Here is a 20,430-nt window from a genome sequence, read left to right as displayed (position 1 = left end):
TTTTGTAAGCTTGCAAACTTTATTTTGTACAAAAATATATGATTGTGTACAATTTTAATCAAAAGAGTAGTAATAATAAAAACCCAAACCTTAAAGGATGGAGTTCTGACAGGGCAGTCGCGAGAGACAGTATTTGGTGCTCTCAAGAGCCAGAATACAGGGGTTTCGGGCCCAAGGAAGTGGAGGGATTCCTACCATCACACCTACTAACTAACCCATCTGTGCAGTTCTGAGAGCTGCTAATGGGAGGGATGTGGGTAACACTGCCACAAGGTGACACAGCTATGGTTCCACTGCACTGGAGGAAGCAGCTGTCCTTGGCCTCCTCAGGCAAATGGGTCACTGACATCAGTGGGCAAAAGGAGGGCTCTGCCTGGAACTCAGGAGATTCTCTGGGGGCACCTCTTACTACAGCTGGCTCTTGAACAACAAGGATTTGAATTGCACGGGTCCACTCTACATGGACTTCTTATGAAACAATACTGTAAATGTGTGTTCTCAAGATTTTCTTAACATTTTCTTTCCTCTAGCTTACTTTTTTGTAAGAATGCAGTATAAGATACACGTAACATACAAAATATATGTCCATGTCAAGAAGCGCCTATTAGTAGTTCAGTTTTTGGTGAGTCAAGTTATGTGTAGATTTAACTGCACAGGTGTTTGGCACCCTTGCCCCCCACATTGTTCAATTGTACTTCATGCCCAGTAGAGAAGTTAGGAGAAAACTATAGCTACCCAAAACATGGCAGGACTGTGGAAGATCCAGATACTTTAGAAACGCAGATCTGTGTCACAGGGGAGTTTGTGGCAAGGACCAGAAGCTCACTGTCCCTTAGTTTCACCCTGCCAAAAAGGATGCTGGAGGGACGCTGCAAACTGAAGAAGAGGCGTGACTGACTCCTTCCTGTCTTCTCACTTCATTCTGGTGATGCTTCTGCATGCTGGCAGTGCAGTTCTTTCTAAGAGTGACAGCCAAACCCAGTTTGCTGGCAGAACCAGGTACACTGTGTCAGCCCCCAGCCATCACCCCACAGAACTTACTTCCAAGGCTTGAAATTCCACCACTGGCCACCTGGCAGCCCCTCTTCAGATGTCTGAAACCCAATCACGTGGGGACCCTTCCCTAAGACTCTAGTTTAATAATTCAGATGTGTATTCTTCCCTTCTCAGCCCAGGGAAACTGCAGTTGTCACCCTCATGATACTTTGGAACAGTAGTTGTTAAACTGTGGTCCCATGATCAGCAGTCACTTTCTCCTGGGAACTTGTTAGAAGCACAGATATTTTCAAGCACCACATGGGTCTACTAAGTCAGTAACTCTCATGGTGTGACAAGGGCTCTCTGCTTCACAAGCCCTCCAGCTGACTCTAATGCATGCAGAAGTTTGAAAACAACTGCCTTAGAGTTCTCTGCTCACTCTTTTAGTTGCCTAGTTAATAATTCTTTCCATTAAATTGTTTGAATAACTGGTGTGGGACACCCTAATAGAGTGGCATTCTACCAAAATGTTTAAAGAACTATCAACACCAATCTTTCTTAAACCCTGTGAGAAAACAGAAGAGGGAACTTTTCCCAACTCATTCTACATGGCCAGAATTACCACATATATCACTACAAAAGACTAATATCCCTTAAGATAATAGATACAAAAATCCTAAAAACATCAAAAATAATTAGTGCACTGCATCCCACAGCATATTAAACTGATTATGCACCATGACCAAGTGGGATCTAGCTCAGTAATTAATGCAAGGGTGGATCAACATATGAAGATCAACCAGTGTGATCCATCACATTAAGAGAATGAAGAATAAAACACAGTCATCTTGATGCAGAAAAAGTATTTGACAGAACTAACATCCTTTCATAATTAAAAAAAGAAAACAAGACACCCAACAAACTAGGAATAGAGGGGAACTTCCCACAACACGACAAAGGGAATCTATGAAAAACCTCCAACTAATATCATACTTAGGAAGTATGCCTGCTTTTGACACTGCTCTTCAACACTAAAAATTCTAGCCAGAAAATTAGGCAAAAAACTAAAAGACATCTAAACTGGAAAGGAAGAAACATATCTCTGGAGATGACATGATCTAATACACAAAAAACCCTAAAGAATCCACAAAAAAAGAACTCTCAGCACTAATAAATTCAACAAAGTTGTGGGATACACAATCAACACACAAAAATTAGTTGTATTTCTATACACTGGCAGTGAACAATCTAAACATAAAATTAAACAGAAAAACATCCCTTGGTCATATGGGTAGAAAGACTTAAATATTGCTAAGATGGCAATACTACCCAAGGTGATCTACAGGTTCAATGCAATCCCTATCAAAATACCAGCTGCCTTTTTTCCCCCACAGAAGTGGAAAAGCTCATTTTAAATTTTGTATGAAATCGCAGGAGTCACTGGATAGTCAACTTTAAATAATAAAGAGGGAGGATTTACACTTTTTTATTTCAGAACTTACTGTTGTAAACCTAGCTATCAAAACCATGTGGTACTTGTATAAGAACAGGCATAGAGACCAATGGGATAGAATTAAAAGTCCAGAAATATGTACTGGCACAAAAAGACACATAGATCAATGGAATAGAATAGAGAACCCAGAAATAGACCCACAAATGTATGGCCAACAAATCTTTGGCAAAGCAGAGAAGAGTATCCAATGGAAAAAAGTTTCTTTAGCAAATGGTGCTGGGAGAACTGGACAGCAACATGCAGAAGAATGAAACTGGACCACTTTCTTACACCATACACAAACATAAACTCAAAATGGATGGAAGACCTAAATGTAAGACAGGAAACCATCAAAATCCTAGAGGAGAAAACAGACAACAACCTCTTTGACCTCAGCTACAACAATTTCTTACTCAACGCATCTCCAGAGGCAAGGGAAACAAAAGCAAAAATAAACTATTGGGGCCTCATCAAGATAAAAAGCTTCTGCAAAAGCAAAGGAAACAATCAGCAAACTAAAAGGCAACTGATAGCATGGAGGAAGATATTTGCAAATGACATATTGGATAAAAGGTCAGTATCCAAAGTCTATAAAGAACTTATCAAACTTAACACCCAAAAAACAAATTAATTCATTGGAAAAAATGGGCAGAAGACATGAATAGACACTTTTCCAAAGAAGACATCAGATGGCCAAAAGACACACGAAAAGACGCTCAACACTGCTCATCATCAGGGAAATACAAATCAAAACCACACTGAGATACCACCTCACACCAGTCAGAATGGCTAAAATTAACAACTCAGACAACAACAGATGATGGTGAGGATGCAGAGAAAGAGGAACCCTTTTGCAGTGCTGGTGGGAATGCAAACTGGTGCAGCCACTCTAGAAGGCGGTTCTTCAAAAAATTAGAAACAGAACTACCCTATGACCCAGCAATGCACTACTAGGAATTCATCCAGAGGATACAGGAGTGCTGATCCAAAGGGGCACATGCACCCCAATGTTTATAGCAGCACTATCGACAATAGCCAAAGAATGAAAAGAGCCCAAATGTCCATTGACAGATGGATGGATAAAGAAAATGTGGTATATATCTAATGGAACCTTACTTGGCAATCAAAAAGAATGGAATCTTGCTATTTGCAACAACACGGATGGAACTAGAGGGTATTATGCTAAGCAAAATTAGAGAAAGACAAATATCAGATGACTTCACTCATGTGGAATTTAAGTTACAAAACAGATGAACACAAGGGAAGCAAAAATAATATAAAAACAGAAAGGGAGACAAACCATAAGAGAACAAGCACGGAACTGAGGGTTATTCTCGTAAACACAGAGAACAAACTGCGGGTTGCTGGTGGGGCGTTGGATGGGAGGATGGGCTAAGTGGGCGAGGGGCATTAAAGAGGACACTTGTTGTGATGATCACTGGGTGTTATATATAAGTGATGAATTACTAAATTCTATTCCTGAAATCATTACACTATATGTTAACTAATTTGGATTTAAATAAAACAAAGAAAACCAAAACCAGTAACAAAATAAAATGCTATTTTCTTGAAAAAATAAAAATTCCAGAAATAGACCCCACACATCATTGTCCATCAAATTTTTGACATGTGTGCTAACACCTTTCAGTGGGGAAAGAATCTCTTCAAACAAGTGGTACTTAGATCACTGAATATTCACATGAGAAAGAAAGAGATTGAAATATCTCACATAACATATAAAAATTAACTCAAAATGGGTCAAAGACTAAAACTCTTAGAAAATAAGGGTAATTTTTCATAACCTTGTATTTGGTAATGAATTCTTCGATGGGACACCAAACATAATAAGCAACAAAAGAAAACATGGGAGAGGCTGGATGTCATCAAAATTAAAACTTTTCAAAGTACACCATTAAGAAAGGGAAGACAACCCACAGAATGGGAGAAAACACTTGCCAGTCATTTACCTGATAAGAACCTAGTATCCAGAATATGTAAAGAACTCTTACAACTCAACAACAGAACAACATCCCAGTTCAAAATGGGGGCATGAACTTAGACATTTCTCCAGAGAAAATACACAAATGGCAAACAACTCATGAAAAGAGACTCAAATCGTTAGTCATTAGGAAAACTGCAAGTGAAAACCACATTGAGGTACCATTTTAAACCAACCATAATTATCTATAAATGATGACAAAACAGAAAACAACAAGTGCTAGACAAGGATATGGAGAAATTTGCACCTTCTACATTACTGATGGGAACGTAAAATGTGCAGCTGCTGTGAAAAAGATGGTGGTGGTTCCTCAAATAAACAGTTGCCATATAAACCAGCAATTCCAATCCCAGGTATATTCCAAAGAAGAATTGAAAGCATGTTTACATAAAACTTGGATAAGATTGTTCATAGCAGCATTATTCATAATAAGCTAAAAGTGGAAACCCAAATGTCCATTTACATTTGACTGATAAATGAATAAAGGGAATGTGGTATGTTCATATGATGGAATGTATTTCAGCCTTTAAAAAGGAATAAAATTTGACACACGGATGAAACTTCAACACGGATGAACCGTGGAAACATGCTGTATGAAAAGAACTGGACACAAAATGTCACATATTGTAGGGTTGTGTTTATATTAAATGTCCAAAGTAGGCAAATCTCTATAAAGAGAAAGCAGATTACCAGTTGCCAGGTAATGGGGATAAGGAGAACTGGTAGTGATTGGTAAGGGATATGGTGTTTCTTTATCGGGATGATGGAAACGTTCTAGAGACAGTGCTAACAGCTGTACAACCATGTGAATAAGTTAAAAACCACTGTATTGCACACTTTGGAATGGTTAAACTGGTGAATTTTATCTCAATTTTGACAAGCAGTGGTAAAAATGTCATGGGGGCATTTAAAAACATTGTGGCAGAATTGTGGTACATAGAATTTACCATTTTAGCCATTTTAAATAGTTCAGTGGCATTGAGTACATTCACTTTTATGCAACATCTCCAGAACTTTTCTCATCCTGCAAAACTGAAACTCTACCCATTAAACAAGAAGCTCCCGCTTGCCCTTTCCTCTAATTCTGGGAACCCCTATTGCACTTTCTGTCTGAATTTGACTAGATACTTCACAGAAGTGGATAATAGTCCTTTTGTGCCTGGCTTACTTCATTTAGCAGGTCTTGAGTGTTCATCCATGTTGTGGCGTGTGTCAGAACTTCCTTTCTTAGGCTGAGTATTTCATGGTATGTGTGTGCCACAGTACTTTCATCCACGCATCCAACACTGGACGTGCATTGGCCATTGTGAATAATGCTAATAAAACAGGCATACAAATACGTTTGTGTCCCTGGGTTATTTTTTTAATAAAAAAAAGTTATGGTTTGTTTTTGAAGGGAGTCTGTTACAAATCACTTTTTTTGAAAATAAACCTATCTTTTGCATTAGCTTAAGGATTAGCAATTTAGTTGATAGCCACCGAAAAGAGAACCTGAAGATTGATGGTACTATTTGCTTTAAAGAAACACCAAAGACATAAAAGTATCCATTGCAAATTTATTATGCATTAGGAAGCTTAACTTAAAAACCAACAGCATAGTAAAAAGATATGTTATCTGTTCATAGCAGAACAGGTTTCAAAATATATTTTCTTTTAAATGTATTCAGTCAGTACACAATCCTTATAAAAAATGTATATATATTTTTCTGTCAACACCTTCATTACATTTATAAATACAAGATTTACACAGCACCCCATCAAAAAAAAATTTAAAACTCCTTACAAATATCTACATATATTTCATACCTATAAAACTTTCAGAGGAGTGCTCTGTTAAAGGTGGGTGGGCCCTAGTTAATGGTCCATTTACTGGTGCAGCAAAATACATATAAATCTGTAAATTTTTCTGTCCATAAAACATCTCGAAAAATTAGCAAGACACATTTCTGAAACTGAGCTTCCTAAACCACCATGTTTTAGAAAAGAATTTAATGTGCATATTCCCATGAGATTCAAAAGTCAGATAAACAGATGGAAATACTGACTGGAAACAAATGCACACTACAGAGCAGTTAAGGCAGGAGTGTGATGAATGAGAAAAACTCAGAAGACAAACACAGAAGATGCAGCAAGGAGCAGATGGTAATAATACGTTCTATGGTCCGAAGTTGGATATAAATTCTGCCGGTATCCAGTCACTAATTCTCATCCTCACTTAGTAATATTTATATTGTCAAAAACTTTCTTAGAAGCTTCCTTCAATTTCTGTGTTGCCACCAGACTAGTCGATGTGTATTTTTCTTCTGTAGAATCACCTTGGATCTGACCCAAACACTAGCAATCTGAGTTGCCAGTTCTTCATAATTTAAATTTTTAAGAAAATTTTCCTTTATCTAGTAAAGGTTATCACTGATCAATATTAATAATGTCCAGAGGTTTATATGCTGAATTTCATTCTAGCCAAGAATAGGAAGTAGAAGGAAAAGGAGAATAAGACTTGGGTTTTTGTTTGACCTTTGAACAAAGGCAAGAGATCCCTGAAACTGAGTGACTCTTGGAGTGGCCACTCACGAACACCTGTGGGCTAAGCGGGCAAGGATCAGAGAAGCAGGAAGGAAGAAAATAAGAAGGGACTTTTCACCTCAACTCCTGTCCACACCACCCTGTACCTTCCACGGAAAGGGAGATGGAAAGACCGCTATCACTCCAGAATTACTCAAGGAAAGCCAGGCTTCCTACCACAGATACGAAATCTTTCTATTTAAGTTTTGAAGTGTGGACTCCAGATGACTTTGAGAGCTGCAATACTCTTTGCAGGAAAGTACTTCAAATCTTGTTCTAATGTACAAACAAAAAGAAGAAAAGAACCAGGAGGAGGAAGGAGGCAGAAGGGTGGAGGGAGTCACTTCTCAAACCTGGCCCTGAAGGATGCCGCTAATATCTTCCCTCCAGCACCATGAAATCTCCTACGTGGTGTGGCTCCCCATGGCTCTTAGAGACGGCATCTGCAGAATCCTCCTTTGTGCCCAGTTTACAGCTCGGTGCACTGATTCCCAGACTCCTCGAAAGAAGAGAGCTCCCAGATGCTGCTGTCTTGCAGCAGTGGCTCAATGTCCTCATCACTGCCCCGCTCTGGCATGTTGGTCAGGCTGCCGCTGATGCTGTTGCTGTGTTTTTGAATTCCACTGCCTTTACTATATTCAGGGATGAATAAGGCAACCAGGAAAGACATAAGAACTATACATGCCCCAAATAAAAACGGCGGGCCTGGGATGACAGCTCCCTGATGGGCAAGGGAAACAAATGGAGACAAAGAATTAGGTTAGTCTTCAATCCAAAATTAGTCCTAGGTGACTCCCCCAAACCACCAAAAAGTAAATCCTTTTTTCATAAGCAAATGTTGCATTAAGTATCAAGGCAGAATCCAACAGAGCTTGGTGTCTGGAATATGACAGAGGGCAACCAGCCACTGCTCTTTGCACCGCTTCTCAACTGCTTAGATGGCAGTTGTGGATCTCCAGTCCTACCCTATAACCGTAGGTCAGCACTCTGTTCATGAACATGAAGAGCAGTTCCATACAGAAATTAATACTGAACACTGCTTTGAAGGAAGGACTGAAGAAATATCAAATAAATAGGAAAAGCACTCTAAAGCACTCTCAAGTTTCTAGCAGGGATTTAGGTCATCTCACTTTTTATTTGGCCTGGTTGGGCTTCACGGAAGGAAGGCATTCTGACCAGAGTGCTTGAGTAGGTCAAAACGGACTCTGAACAAGATTAAGACAGAGCTTTTGAAGAATATATTAAATCACTGAAATGATCCTTCCCCAATCCCAGGAATGCACGGAACACAGCACTTACTACTACCAAATACAATAGTAACATTATATAAACAAGAACGTTCTCCAAATTTAAGTTCAAAATTTGCTGGAATCAGACACAGTGGTTGTTATACAACTAGACTTATCACCAGTTTACCTGCAAGGCAGTATTATCAGAATTCAATTCCGGTTCCAACTCAGTCAGTTCCACATGGAACATGTAGAATATGAAGCCATACAGTGCTGGCCCCAGGCCATTACACAGTCCTCTTATTCCAGTTATGATCCCCTGGGCAACTCCTGTATCAGAACAAAGAGAAGGGAGCCGGTCTTCTCAGAAAAGCATCTCAAAATTAGGGACTTACATAAAGTAGATAAGGGACTTTTAGCCTACTGTAGTTTCATTTGGTGCACAAATGTTTTCTTGGTTTTACTGTGTCCTTTTAATATGGTCTTACTCTCTGCCCTAAGATCTATAAGGAGAAATGACAGAGATGATTGTGAAATCTCTTTTGGGGCTGAACCGCCCCCGCCCCCGCCCTCCAATAACAGCTAGATCCTTCCTATAAATGGGGAATAACAAAATGAAAAACTTTAATATTCCTCATTTACAGGTAATTTCCACTTTTCTATGGAATGAAATTTTCCTTCTCTACTCATCTAATGGTGCTTTAAAAATCTCCCCTTTGTCTCCCAGAGCCCTGGTGTAAGTCCACAGCAGCCCCAATGCCGTGTACTCCCATGTTCCTCATGGTGACCTGTACTGAAAAATCCCAGAAGGACCAACTTCTAGGTATCTCTGGCTTCTAACATGACAGATAAAATATTAGCCTGAAGCATATGAAATGGATGTTTCCTAAGTTAAAAATGTTCAAAACATTAGGTTCAACTTAATACAATGTGTTCTAATGTTGTATGCTGACATTTAGAGAAACATCTGTACTAAAACGTATGAGCATAACAGGAGCCAAAGAAAATTCACGTTATGAAAGACCAGATGGTGCCTGTCAGACTTCAGGGCAGTGCCCATCCCCACAGGTGGCTCACATCTTCAGAAACAATTCCTCCCAAGGACACATGGACCAGTGAACTCCCATAGTCACTGTGACACATGGCATTTGTGGTGTTCAAGTGACACTTTAAATTTTTGTTTTTAATGTTTAATTTTTGAGAAAGAAACAAGAGACAGAGTGTGAGCGAGGAAGGGGCAGAGAGAGACACACGGAATCTGAAGTGGGCTCCAGGCTCCGAGCTGTTAGCACAGAGCCTGACACAGGGCTCAAACTTGCAAACTGTGAGATTATGACCTGAGCCGAAGTCAGACACTTAACCAACTGAGCCACCCAGGTGCCCCTCAAGTGACACCTTAAAACTGGTGAATAAGATGGTTAATTTCTGATGTGGAAAACTAGGTGCAATGAATAAACAATATTTTCCAACCTAGTTTTTTATTAAAACTTTTTAAAAGGCTCTAACACATTAAAAAAATTTTCTTTCTAAAATTCAGTACTTCCTGACAATATAGTAAGCCATTAAGAGAGAAGAAAAGGAACTGCCTGAGAGAGAAGCCAGAAGCACAAGAAGGATGAAGTAAGAGTCTAGATGTAGGGGTGCCTACATGGCTCAGTCGGTTAAGCATCCAACTCTTGACTTCAGCTCAGGTCATAATCTCATGGTTTGTGGGTTTGAGCCTTGCGTTGGGTTCTGTGCTGACAGTGTGGAGTCTGCTTGGGATTCTCTCTCTGCCCCTCCCCTGCTCATGCTTGTGTGCACTCTCTCTCAAAAATAAATAAAAAAGAGTCTAGATGCAGAGTGCTATTCTCCACATGGTTGTCTTCATTTTGTTTCTCACTGTGCATTTAACTACACATATTTATCTTTTATCCTCTCAAAGAATCACTTCCTAAATTAAGCTAATGGCCTTTGATTCCAAACTAAAGAAATTTAAGTGATTACAGTGATTATAAATAAAGAGCTCACTGCTTTGCTAACCAGTTCATCATTCATTATTTGACATACATCTGTTAAAAGGATTATATAGTCTAGGTAATTCTTACGGTAACACAAAAAAGGAGTCAAAACCGAAAAGAGAAAATGAACAGTTCTAACTGCTTAGTCCAGATTTAAAGACTGTAAGATCAACGCAGGAAGTAAAACAGAAAGGCATGGTTGCTGAGAGAGGACCACATGGCTGTCACGTGCTCCATGAGCCTCCCCTACTCCAGGTTTATCTTAGCTGAAAGAGGAAAACAGCGAGGGGACAGTGACCTCACCTTGCTGATCTGACTCTGCGTTCCGAGAGACAAGAGCACTGACTGCAGGAAATGTGATGCTGGACATGGCGGCCACCGTCCCTGCTGCCCACATCATCCTGCAATGACAAGACAGGCTGCAGTCAGGCGGCAGGCCAGCCCCAAGCAGCTTGCTGTTCAGAGTACAATCTGGCAAGATCACAAAGTGCTTTGTTTTCTCCTGTTGTATTTATTTTTCCCCTCTTTAAAAATGTTTATTTTATTTTACCTCTTTGGAAATCTGTACTTCCTGCTTGTTTTCCCAGTACCAACTTTAGATGTAATAAGCTTAGTGAAGTTTCAAGGATTTCTTGTTTCTATAAACACATCTTCTTCACTGATTTTCCACTTTTCTCTCTGTACTTCTCACCTTCACACTGCCCTTAAACTGCTCAGTTTGCCACCCCACAAGGAAGTGTCATGTGCCACCAGTGGAAACAACAGAGACCTGATGTTCAGGATCACCATGAAAGGAACGTAAGTGCATGTCAGTATTTAGTAGGAGTGTGAGCAACACGCAGCCCTAATGGCCGAAAATCTGCCTGGCCAGACTTCCTTGGGGCTGAACATGCACATCCTTATTGAAAAGAAAAAAAACCCTGCATTTCAACAAAATCCTTTAAACATACCACGAGTCGGACTGAATCAGCTACTGAACCAAAGTTCACAAGACTGAAATCTTAAAAAACAAGAAGAATCAACCACTGAACCAATGACCACATTTCTAGTTCCTCTAAGTTATGTCATCCATTTACATGCGAAAAATGAGGATCAATTCTAGTATTTAAAATGGAGCTAGAAACTTGGGTATTTGGTGACCAGGCACATGTATCTTCTTGTTCTTCAGGGCTTATTTTGACCTTCCTGTTTGTGGGACTCTAATATGCTAGCAGTAATAACTACCTTAGGGCACACATGATTTTGGAGGGGATCTTAGTGTTCATCTAATTCAGATACTTTCTTACAAAGGTTAAATCATTACCCAAAGTCACTCAGCTAATTATGGCAGTGAACCCTGTCACAACCATTTTTTCTTGTCTTCTTGTGTTGCTCTGGACTGTGTGATGTCATTAAAAATTGACAAGTGTGTATAAAAGTAGACCTAATTGGAGGGGTTGGAAGAGGAGACACACACATTGGATTAAATAAAAACTTCACCGCTGAGGTAAAGGTAATCTGAACAATCTTAGATTATCCAGATCCATCATTCCCTAAATTAGGTCTAAAGACAGATTTTGAAATGCTGAATATACCAAACTCCCAAGTAACCCTTGCTTCCTTCACCTCACACTCACCAACTCAAGTTCCTGTCAAGGGTGCTTTTGTCTGTTAGTTTATGAGAATCCAAAGGAGAGGCTTACCAGGCCTGAGATCCAAAACCATACCAGGCTAACTGGAACATCTGGAAGCCCAAGCCAAGGAGGACAGTATTCTTATTCCCCAACGATCTCATCAAGATGGTAAGAAACACTGTCTATAAACAAAGGAGATAATCTTGAGAAACCATGTGACCACATAGATTTGATGCAGGCTCTGTGAGGGAAGCCCATTAATGATGGCCAGGGACCTCTACTGGCACATAGCCTGGTCTGAGACCTGGGGCTCAGGGCCTTCAACCTCCTTCCACAAAGCCTGTTCATCTAATGCTTTGCTAGCATTACCCAAAAGGTCATCATAGCTGGTTAATTATCATGATTGAGAAGGACATGGCTCAGACTCTTAACCACCAGCGAACAGCAACCCCCTGCTGAACATTTACAGAATATGTGGGATTTTGCTGGAGGTTAACAGTGTCACAAAGTTGGATTGATATAAATTGGATTTTAACAAATCTATACTCTGCTGCTAAAAAACAAAACAAAACAAAACCCCACAAAAGTAGCTCAGATAGTCTGTAAAGAGAATAAAAGAGGAGTCTGGGTAATCAACTAACCAGTTACTATAAAAACAAACCAAAACCACAAGCAACTTGAAAGCTCAACATAATTTACATTCACTGATACAGTTCAGTAAGGAGAAATAAAAGGCTTTTGCCTTGATGCCTTCCTTTGAGCCCTGTCAATTCTAATGTGCAGGCAAAACAGTTCCATAGTCTTCTGGTTTCTCCCTGAGAGAATTCTCCCAGAAGAGGGCTCTGCTTGGCACTCTACTATATAAAGCAGCATGAAGCCATCTTAGGGAATTGGCTTCTAGGCAGTTCCATGTGGTATCTGAATTCACCCAGGCATGTCAGTGAGTTAAAGGTCACATGACTTGCCTTTTGTGGTCCTACATTTATAATACATAGGGAATGTTTAATGCTCTTTACTCATTATATATATTCTAATGCACTGATTTACCACATCTCTTCAGTCCTGGGGATTATAGCAGGGTTTGCAACAGTTACTGATTTTCATTTCTGTTTTCCACTTCTGCTAAATTTTCAACATTAAAATATTGAAACATTCTCCTGATTATTTTGCAGTATCTGGAGTTAGACTGTTGTTAGTGGTTATAAAGCAAATTTTTATCTGCTGAATTGACCCAGTAGAGTAACAAGTATCCTAACAAGTACTGAAAAGTTGTCTTAACTTCCTAAATCACAACCTCAACATTCTATTAAAAGTAGAATGGTTCTGTAGACTATCCATGTCTGTTTACTGGGTCTGATACTGTACCATAGATATACAAGATGTTACCATGGATGGGGAGGAGGGGGTACAGACTTATTGTGCAGGGGATCTCAACGAACATTTCTTTGCAGTTTCCTGTAAATCTAGTTATTTCAGAATTAAAATGTAAAAAAAGAAAACAAAAACGGGTAAAATGTCACTTACCTGAGCCACAATAGACAGAATTCCTACCATAGCTATGAATGCTGCAATCTTAACAGATCCAAAACCTATGACCTGTGGAAATGAAAGAAAACACTTTTGTAATAGAGACATTATAAAAATAATCCCCATCTCCAACCCACTAAGAGACAAACATAGTATCACCAAACACTAGAGAGAACATGAGGAAAATGGTTTGACTTTGGTGCTGCCAGCAGAGAATTTGCTCATTACCAAAGTTGGTGGCTCTCAACTTTGGCTGTACACTGAAATCATCGGGGCAACAGGGAAGGGGGGAGCAATGAAATGCTGTAACCCACGGGAGACCAATTAAATCAGACTCTCTGGGCCCAGCCACAGGCATGTTTAAAAAACTTCCATGGTGATTCCAGGAGCAGCCAAAGTGAGCTGGCAAGGATTTCTAAGCCTCTTAACCTCAACTGAAGCTCTGAAAGGCCACTTCAAGTTTTAAATATCAAGTTTTAAAAAAGTTAAATATTTTTGCCCTCTATTGAAACCCTATAAAAATCGGGAAAAGGACTTAAAAACTATTATACATTCCATTCATTTAATAAATGATTGTCTTGCTTCCAGTCACACAACTAGCTGATAAAAGGGCTAGAATTTCAGGTTCCCAAATCAGGGCTGCTGACGAACAACAGCCTATCACTTGCCAATCAAATGCAATTAAAAAAAAATTGGAACCTGAAAATAGAGATTTAGGGACTATTTCTCAGCCTATATTTGTAAACATAAACATATCTATACTTAAAACAGCTTTATTGAGATAAAGTTGAAATATCCTATAATTCACCCATTAGATATGTAATGAGTTTAGTACATTCACAGAGTTGGGCAACCACCAACACAACTGCAGATGATGTCCTCACTCCTCAAAGAAACATGGTACCACATCAGGAGTCCCACTGCCCTGGCCCATCCCTCCATCCAGCCAGTGATAATACTTCTGTCTCTGGGTCTATTTATTCTGAGCATCTCACATAAATCCAATCAAACAATCTATGGTTGCAGTTTCTTTCACTTGGCACCATGTTCCACAGTTCATCCCCACTGAAGACTTAGCGCTTCACTGCTTTTTCTTGCCAAATGTTAACATCCCATTGTACGGATTTGCCACATTTGTTGATCCATTTCATGAGCTGATGAACATCTGGGTTGTTTCTACTTTTTGGCTATTATCAAAAATTTCTGTAAAAGTTTCTATGTAGATGTGTGTTGTAGGAATAGATTTGCTGGGAACCCTATGCTGAACACCTTGAGAAACTGCCTATCCCATTTCACATTCCCACCAGTCATGTCAGAGTTTCCATTTCTTCACACCCTTGTCTTTTGGTTACAGCCATCTTAGCAGGTATGAAGTGGTATCTCATTTTGATTTGCATTTCCTCGATGGCTAATGTTCAGTATCTTCTCATGTGCTTATTGGTCATTTGTGTATCTTCCTTGGGCAAGTATCAATTCAGTCTTTTTTGAATTTTTTTCAGTTGGGTGGTCTTTTCATTTTTGAGTTAAAAACTTATACTGGCTATAAAAAATTCCTTATCAGATGTACAAACACCAAATGCAGTTTGAACATGTGTGTGTGTGTGTGTGTGTGTGTGTGTGTGTGTGTGTGAACTGCTCTTAAAAGTGAGCACAAATACAAAATAACGTAAAATGATCCTGATTTACCATTAAGTGTTGGTGGTAGTGACATAAGCATATGTGCAGGAAAAAAGGGTAGAAAAGAAAATATCCACAGTTGCTTATTCTGAAGGAAGATGATTTTTCACTTCCTTAAGCTTTCCCATTTTTCCTACATTGAATGTACCTTTAATTTAATGCATAATTTAATTACAAAAGCACATACGATTTTCTACATTAAATATGTTACCTCATTGGTCTTCCCTCTAAATCTCCAGCATCTGCTCACAAAAATGAATAAAACTGAAATAGAACTGTTTACAAAAACAGTTTTACTTATATACCACCATATAAAATATTAGTCTCATACTCTCAGGAAAACTAAAAGAATGGCAAGTTTAATAAGTTTCAATTAAAAATATCTCCCGACGGGTGCCTGGGTGGCGCAGTCGGTTAAGCGTCCGACTTCAGCCAGGTCACGATCTCGCGGTCCGGGAGTTCGAGCCCCGCATCAGGCTCTGGGCTGATGGCTCGGAGCCTGTTTCCGATTCTGTGTCTCCCTCTCTCTCTGCCCCTCCCCCGTTCATGCTCTGTCTCTCTCTGTCCCAAAAATAAATTAAAAAAAAAAAAAAAAAAAAAAATCTCCCGACAGAGAGGAATTTATCTTAGGAGGAGACCGGCTCTGCCACATGGAATAAACCATAGAAGGACTTCCAGTGAAATCGGTAAAAGACTGGGGCAGGATTGCCATGGAAGGCAACATGCGTCTCCGCAATCCCAGAGAAACAACAACAGTTGGAAAGGGAACTTAGTTTTAAATTGCCTTAAGCTAACCGCCTTTTTGGGGGGAACAAGGTAAAGTATACATTTTTAAAGAGAAAAAAGGTTAAGGGAGAGATTATTTAGATGACTGTTTGCAAGCCCCCTTGAAGTCCACAGCAGTGTTGAGCTATGGCCTTCTGAAGATGTCCCAGGTCAGTTCACATCAAATCAACTTGACCTCTCTTTGTGAAATTTAAATGATACATTCTGTTTATGCTCTCAAGGAAATTTTTCTCACAGTCTACATTTTATAGTATTTGAAAATATCATTGTATTAAAGGTTCCTCTGATTGCTACTTATATGTCAGCACCTACACTTAAACTATAGCTAGAAGCAGGTCCACACATTTTTTCCGCTATACGGTTTTCCTCAAAATACCTTTAGACAAATCCTAATCTTTGATTTCTTCATGTTCTAAAGCTACTAGGCACCCATTACCCACCTGTCTGAGATAGAGAAAAAAACTTGAATACTGTCCAGCTTCAGGAAGGTATGAAAGAAACACGGTGATGCAAATTAGTAAGACAGTAGAATCTTTTCCAACTTTCTTCAGTGACTAGGAATAAGCAGAAAGAGAAACACATAAGAAGTAGGAGACACTGACTGAATCACTGATATTCTGGGATACTGGTTTCATTGTTTTGATCTATTTGGGTGAATTATAAAAGTTGAACAGATTAGAAAAACAAGTAAATATTAACTCTATGGCTGTAAGTCCTAATTTCATAATTTTATGTTTACAGTTTTACAGCTTAAAAAACAAAACAAAAAACAAACACTTGCTCATCTTTGTTAACCATACTAGTTCACACACCCTGTGAATAGATCCTGAAAAAATACTGCTCCAGAACCTTTTAAGAAAATCTCATCTCTTTCATTCATAATATAACCCCTTTATAAACACTTCAGGGTTTTTATTATATGTAAATTTACTATATTCTTTAAAATGTTAATATTCAATTGGCCTGTAAAACTGGAAGCCAAATAAGTATGTTCTAGTCATGGGGTCAGTGACAAGATTCTCTGACCAGTAACAGCTTTTTCATCTTCTTACAAAAATTTGAATCTTCCTTTTTTACACAGAATTGTTGAGAAGACCAAAAGGTGAGCTGAGGACTATAAAGTGCTTCTGTCTATGGAGACCTTGCTGCACACCAGACACTAGGTGAGTTAACTTATATACTCACCAAAACTCCCACACTAGCCTGGAAAGAATACACGGTAGTAGTCGTGCTTCACAGATGAATTTCCGTGTGTAACCTGGTCACTACATGACAAGAAAGTAGGAGGCGTGACTGGCTCCCAGGTCCATACCTGGTTTCCTTCTCTAAGCACCTCTTTCTCCATGTCTGACATTAGGGCACACACAAAATGACCGGGGGCTCTAGGTCATGGAGGCTTTTTAGAAAAGAATTTCTCACGAGTTATTTTTCTTATACACATTATTTCCTCACAAGTACACTTGGGTGATTAAAATCAGCAATCAAATCTCTGGTTATTTTTTTCCACATATATTTTTCTTCAAGAACAATGTTATGTCAGACAAGGGAGGGAGAAGGGGAGAGGTAAGATTCTTTGTCTCAGTACTTTTTCTAGTTGTTAATGGGATCCTTCCAAAAAAATTAAAAATGGTAAAAGCTTTTTAAAAGTAAAGAACCCATTCAGTCCACAAAATACAAGTCCAGAGCCTCTGGTCAAAGTGGATGTACATTAACAACTGAGAAAATAGCTACTACAGTCAGGCCAAATCCATTCACCTTTTCTGAATTTAAGTGAATGAACACAACCACTTCAAATGGCCACCTTCATTTTGTTAAAAAAAAAAAAAAAAAAAAAAAAGTGAAAACAACCATGCAATAAGAAAAAAAAAAACTTCCTTCCCAAACCCTCATCAGGCATTAACTGAACATTTTTTCTTCTCTCTTCCCTCATGATACCACATGCGTGACTTAAACATAAACTCTATATAATCCTTGATTATATTATAGGATTATAATCTATAATCGTATAGACAACTACAGTCCCTTATATGCAATTTTTTTTTCTATTTTTCCTGGAGAAAGAAAGGGATCAACAACTGATGGGATGCACTAAGCTGCAGAAATATTCAATATTTTCATGTTTTTATTACCGCAAAAGGGTCTGCTTGTTTCCAAGAAATCTTAGCTCCCCAGGAAAGCGGCCTCATTTTCTCTGGCAAAGATTCTGGAACAGCCAATAAGATGAAGCAGATGTCCAGAACAGCCACGACTGTGGCCACCAGCACAACAAGGCTGTCTCCGTAACTGGCTGAAAGGTATGCTCCAATGGCCGGGCTGCTCACCAGACTTGCTGCAAAGGTGGCTGACACCTGTGGAAAAGCACACTCTCATCCACGGTCCTGGCCACTATCACAAACACACACAGAAGGCACACTCTCACTTAGTCCCATCTGCTGCAGGTGCACACCTAATTCTGGTTCTCATGTGGAGTCCCAAAGGGACGGACCATGACTGTCCTTCCCCGGCTTTAAACAAAACAAAAGGGATGTGTTGTACATACATTTTGACAATGGAAGAGTCATTTCATTTTAAGTACTTGTCCATAAACTATGAACTAACGAGATATCCTAGAAAGCTACAAGAATAAAAAATAATGGTATTAGAAACAAAAATTGAGAAAACCTTCCCCATAAATAAAACACACACACTTTAGGGTGCACCTGGGTGGCTCAGACTCTTGATTTTGGCTCAGGTCATGATTTCACTGCTTGTGAGGTTGGACTCCGTGCTGACAGCGTAGAGCCTGCTTGGGATTCTCTCCCTCTCTCTCTGCCCCTTCCTTGCTCGCGCACGCTTGCTCTCTCTCAAAATAAATAAAAAGTAAAATTAAAAAAACCCACCAACATACACTTTAGTCTTCTTTAATTGGGCAATAGGGATTTGGGGAGAAAAGCATGACAAAAATTTCTGCAGGGCTGATCACAAAACTTACAAATTACTCTGGGACTGTGTTGACTTCATATTCTAAAAACACTGACTGTTTGGGGTGCCTGGATGGCTCAGTCGGTTGACCGTCTGGCTTCGGCTCAAGTCATGATCTCAAGGTTTGTGAGTTCAAGCCCCGCGTCGGGCTCTGTGCTGACAGCTCGGAGCCCAGAGCCTGTTTCAGATTCTGTGTCTCCCTCTCTCTGCTCCTCCCCCACTCGTGTTCTGTCTCTCTGTCTCGGTCTCTCTCTCTCAAAAATAAACAAACATTAAAAAAATAAAATAAAATAAATAAAAACATTCACCATTTTATTATTTGGGGACCATTTCATTACCACGGAGAAGGAAAAAAACCCTGATATTCTTAGAGAAAAAGCTGTAAGAACATCAAAGCTTTTTAACTAGAGATCCCTGGGCTGTTGATTTGCGTTACTCCCAACCTGCATCCAATACCAGAGACCACAAAGCCAACTGTCACACTTGCAACCTGAATCCATGTGGAATCTCTGCACACAGCTTCCTTTACTTTGGAATGTAATCTGCATGTGCAGAAGCTTAAATGGGCAGTCTCCAAATTATAACCAGATTGAGTGCCAAAAATATAAATTGGTTATTTAAATTTCTACTAGATTTTAATAGAAACCACTGAAATCATTATCTATTATTAAAATTATGACTCCTGGTTAGCCAAAGACATTTTTCTTTCACCCAATACCCTTCCAAATAAATGTAAAAATACAATATATCTGAAATTAATATTACACTAAAGACACTATTAAAGCAAGTCCAATAAAAACTTTCTGGGGGAAAAAAGGAGGTGTAGAGAATTCCAATTTGGGGAACAGGAATCTTGGTTCAGTGTTTATTTAATTACCTGCTATGTACCAGGTGACTAAGAAGACAGAGTTCCTGCCCTTCAGGTTTTTCCATATTATTTGAGAAGATCAAGGCAAACACGTAACTACATTATAAACTACAATGACATGCAAATAGCTACGGCAGCACTGCTGTGGGGTTCTCGGGCTAACAACCTCTTATCTGCACAAAATGGGTCAGTAAAGTCATTTATTCATAAGTTTTTCATTATCTTAATCCTCTACCGCATTTTTGTACCTAAACCAAGAAGACACTCTACTCAATGTACAAATAAATAAACAGCAATAGAAAGGTTAAATAGCTGTCTTAAGTTCATATGATGAGCAAGAACTAGAAGTCATTTTCCAATCTCTAAAATTCATCTTTCCCACTAAAATAGAGTCAGATTTACATCTGCTAAATTTCAGCTGAAACTGCTTTTTATAATTCCACAGCATTCCAAGTCTAAAGAATCTAACGATAACTTGAGTTTAAAGAAGAAAACAAGAATTTATTTATTTGTCAAAATGACATTTATCTACCATCATAACCGTCTTCTAGCCACATGGACATTTTCTTTTCTTTTCAAGTTTATTTTGAGAGAGAGAGAGTGAGTGAGCAGAGTAGGGGCAGAGAGAGAGGGAGGCAGAATCCCAAGCAGGTCCTGTGCTGTCAGTGCACACCCGAAAAGGGGCATGAACTCATGAACCATGAGAAAGATCATGACCTGAGCCAAAATCAAGAGTTG

At 39.2% G+C, this 20,430-nt stretch overlaps 1 protein-coding gene and 1 long non-coding RNA gene across 4 annotated transcripts in view; one reads left to right on the top strand and one right to left on the bottom strand.

The window, feature by feature from the left end:
• The window catches only part of LOC125925249 (uncharacterized), a 64,653-nt gene that overhangs the window by 37,766 nt on the left and 6,457 nt on the right, over positions 1-20,430 (top strand). The window contains exons 2-3 of the long non-coding RNA XR_007458762.1: positions 16,945-17,026; positions 18,001-18,157. This is a non-coding gene — a long non-coding RNA (uncharacterized LOC125925249). The remainder of the gene's footprint in view (positions 1-16,944; positions 17,027-18,000; positions 18,158-20,430) is intronic.
• MFSD14B (major facilitator superfamily domain containing 14B) overlaps positions 6,006-20,430 on the bottom strand; it is a 73,873-nt gene continuing 59,448 nt past the window's right edge. For all 3 annotated transcript variants that reach the window (XM_049633972.1, XM_049633887.1, XM_049634051.1), the window contains 7 exons: positions 17,993-18,211; positions 16,304-16,417; positions 13,398-13,469; positions 11,943-12,055; positions 10,564-10,661; positions 8,448-8,590; positions 6,006-7,752 (listed from right to left, as the gene is read on the bottom strand). In XM_049633972.1, coding sequence (XP_049489929.1) covers positions 7,501-7,752; positions 8,448-8,590; positions 10,564-10,661; positions 11,943-12,055; positions 13,398-13,469; positions 16,304-16,417; positions 17,993-18,211 — 1,011 coding nt within the window. In that variant the 3' untranslated portion in view covers positions 6,006-7,500. The remainder of the gene's footprint in view (positions 7,753-8,447; positions 8,591-10,563; positions 10,662-11,942; positions 12,056-13,397; positions 13,470-16,303; positions 16,418-17,992; positions 18,212-20,430) is intronic.

This window comes from Panthera uncia, chromosome D4, assembly GCF_023721935.1.
Source record: "Panthera uncia isolate 11264 chromosome D4, Puncia_PCG_1.0, whole genome shotgun sequence".
Classification (NCBI taxonomy): Eukaryota; Metazoa; Chordata; class Mammalia; order Carnivora; family Felidae; genus Panthera; species Panthera uncia.
Note: the sequence above shows the minus strand (reverse complement) of the source record. Positions and strands in the feature narration are given on the sequence as shown.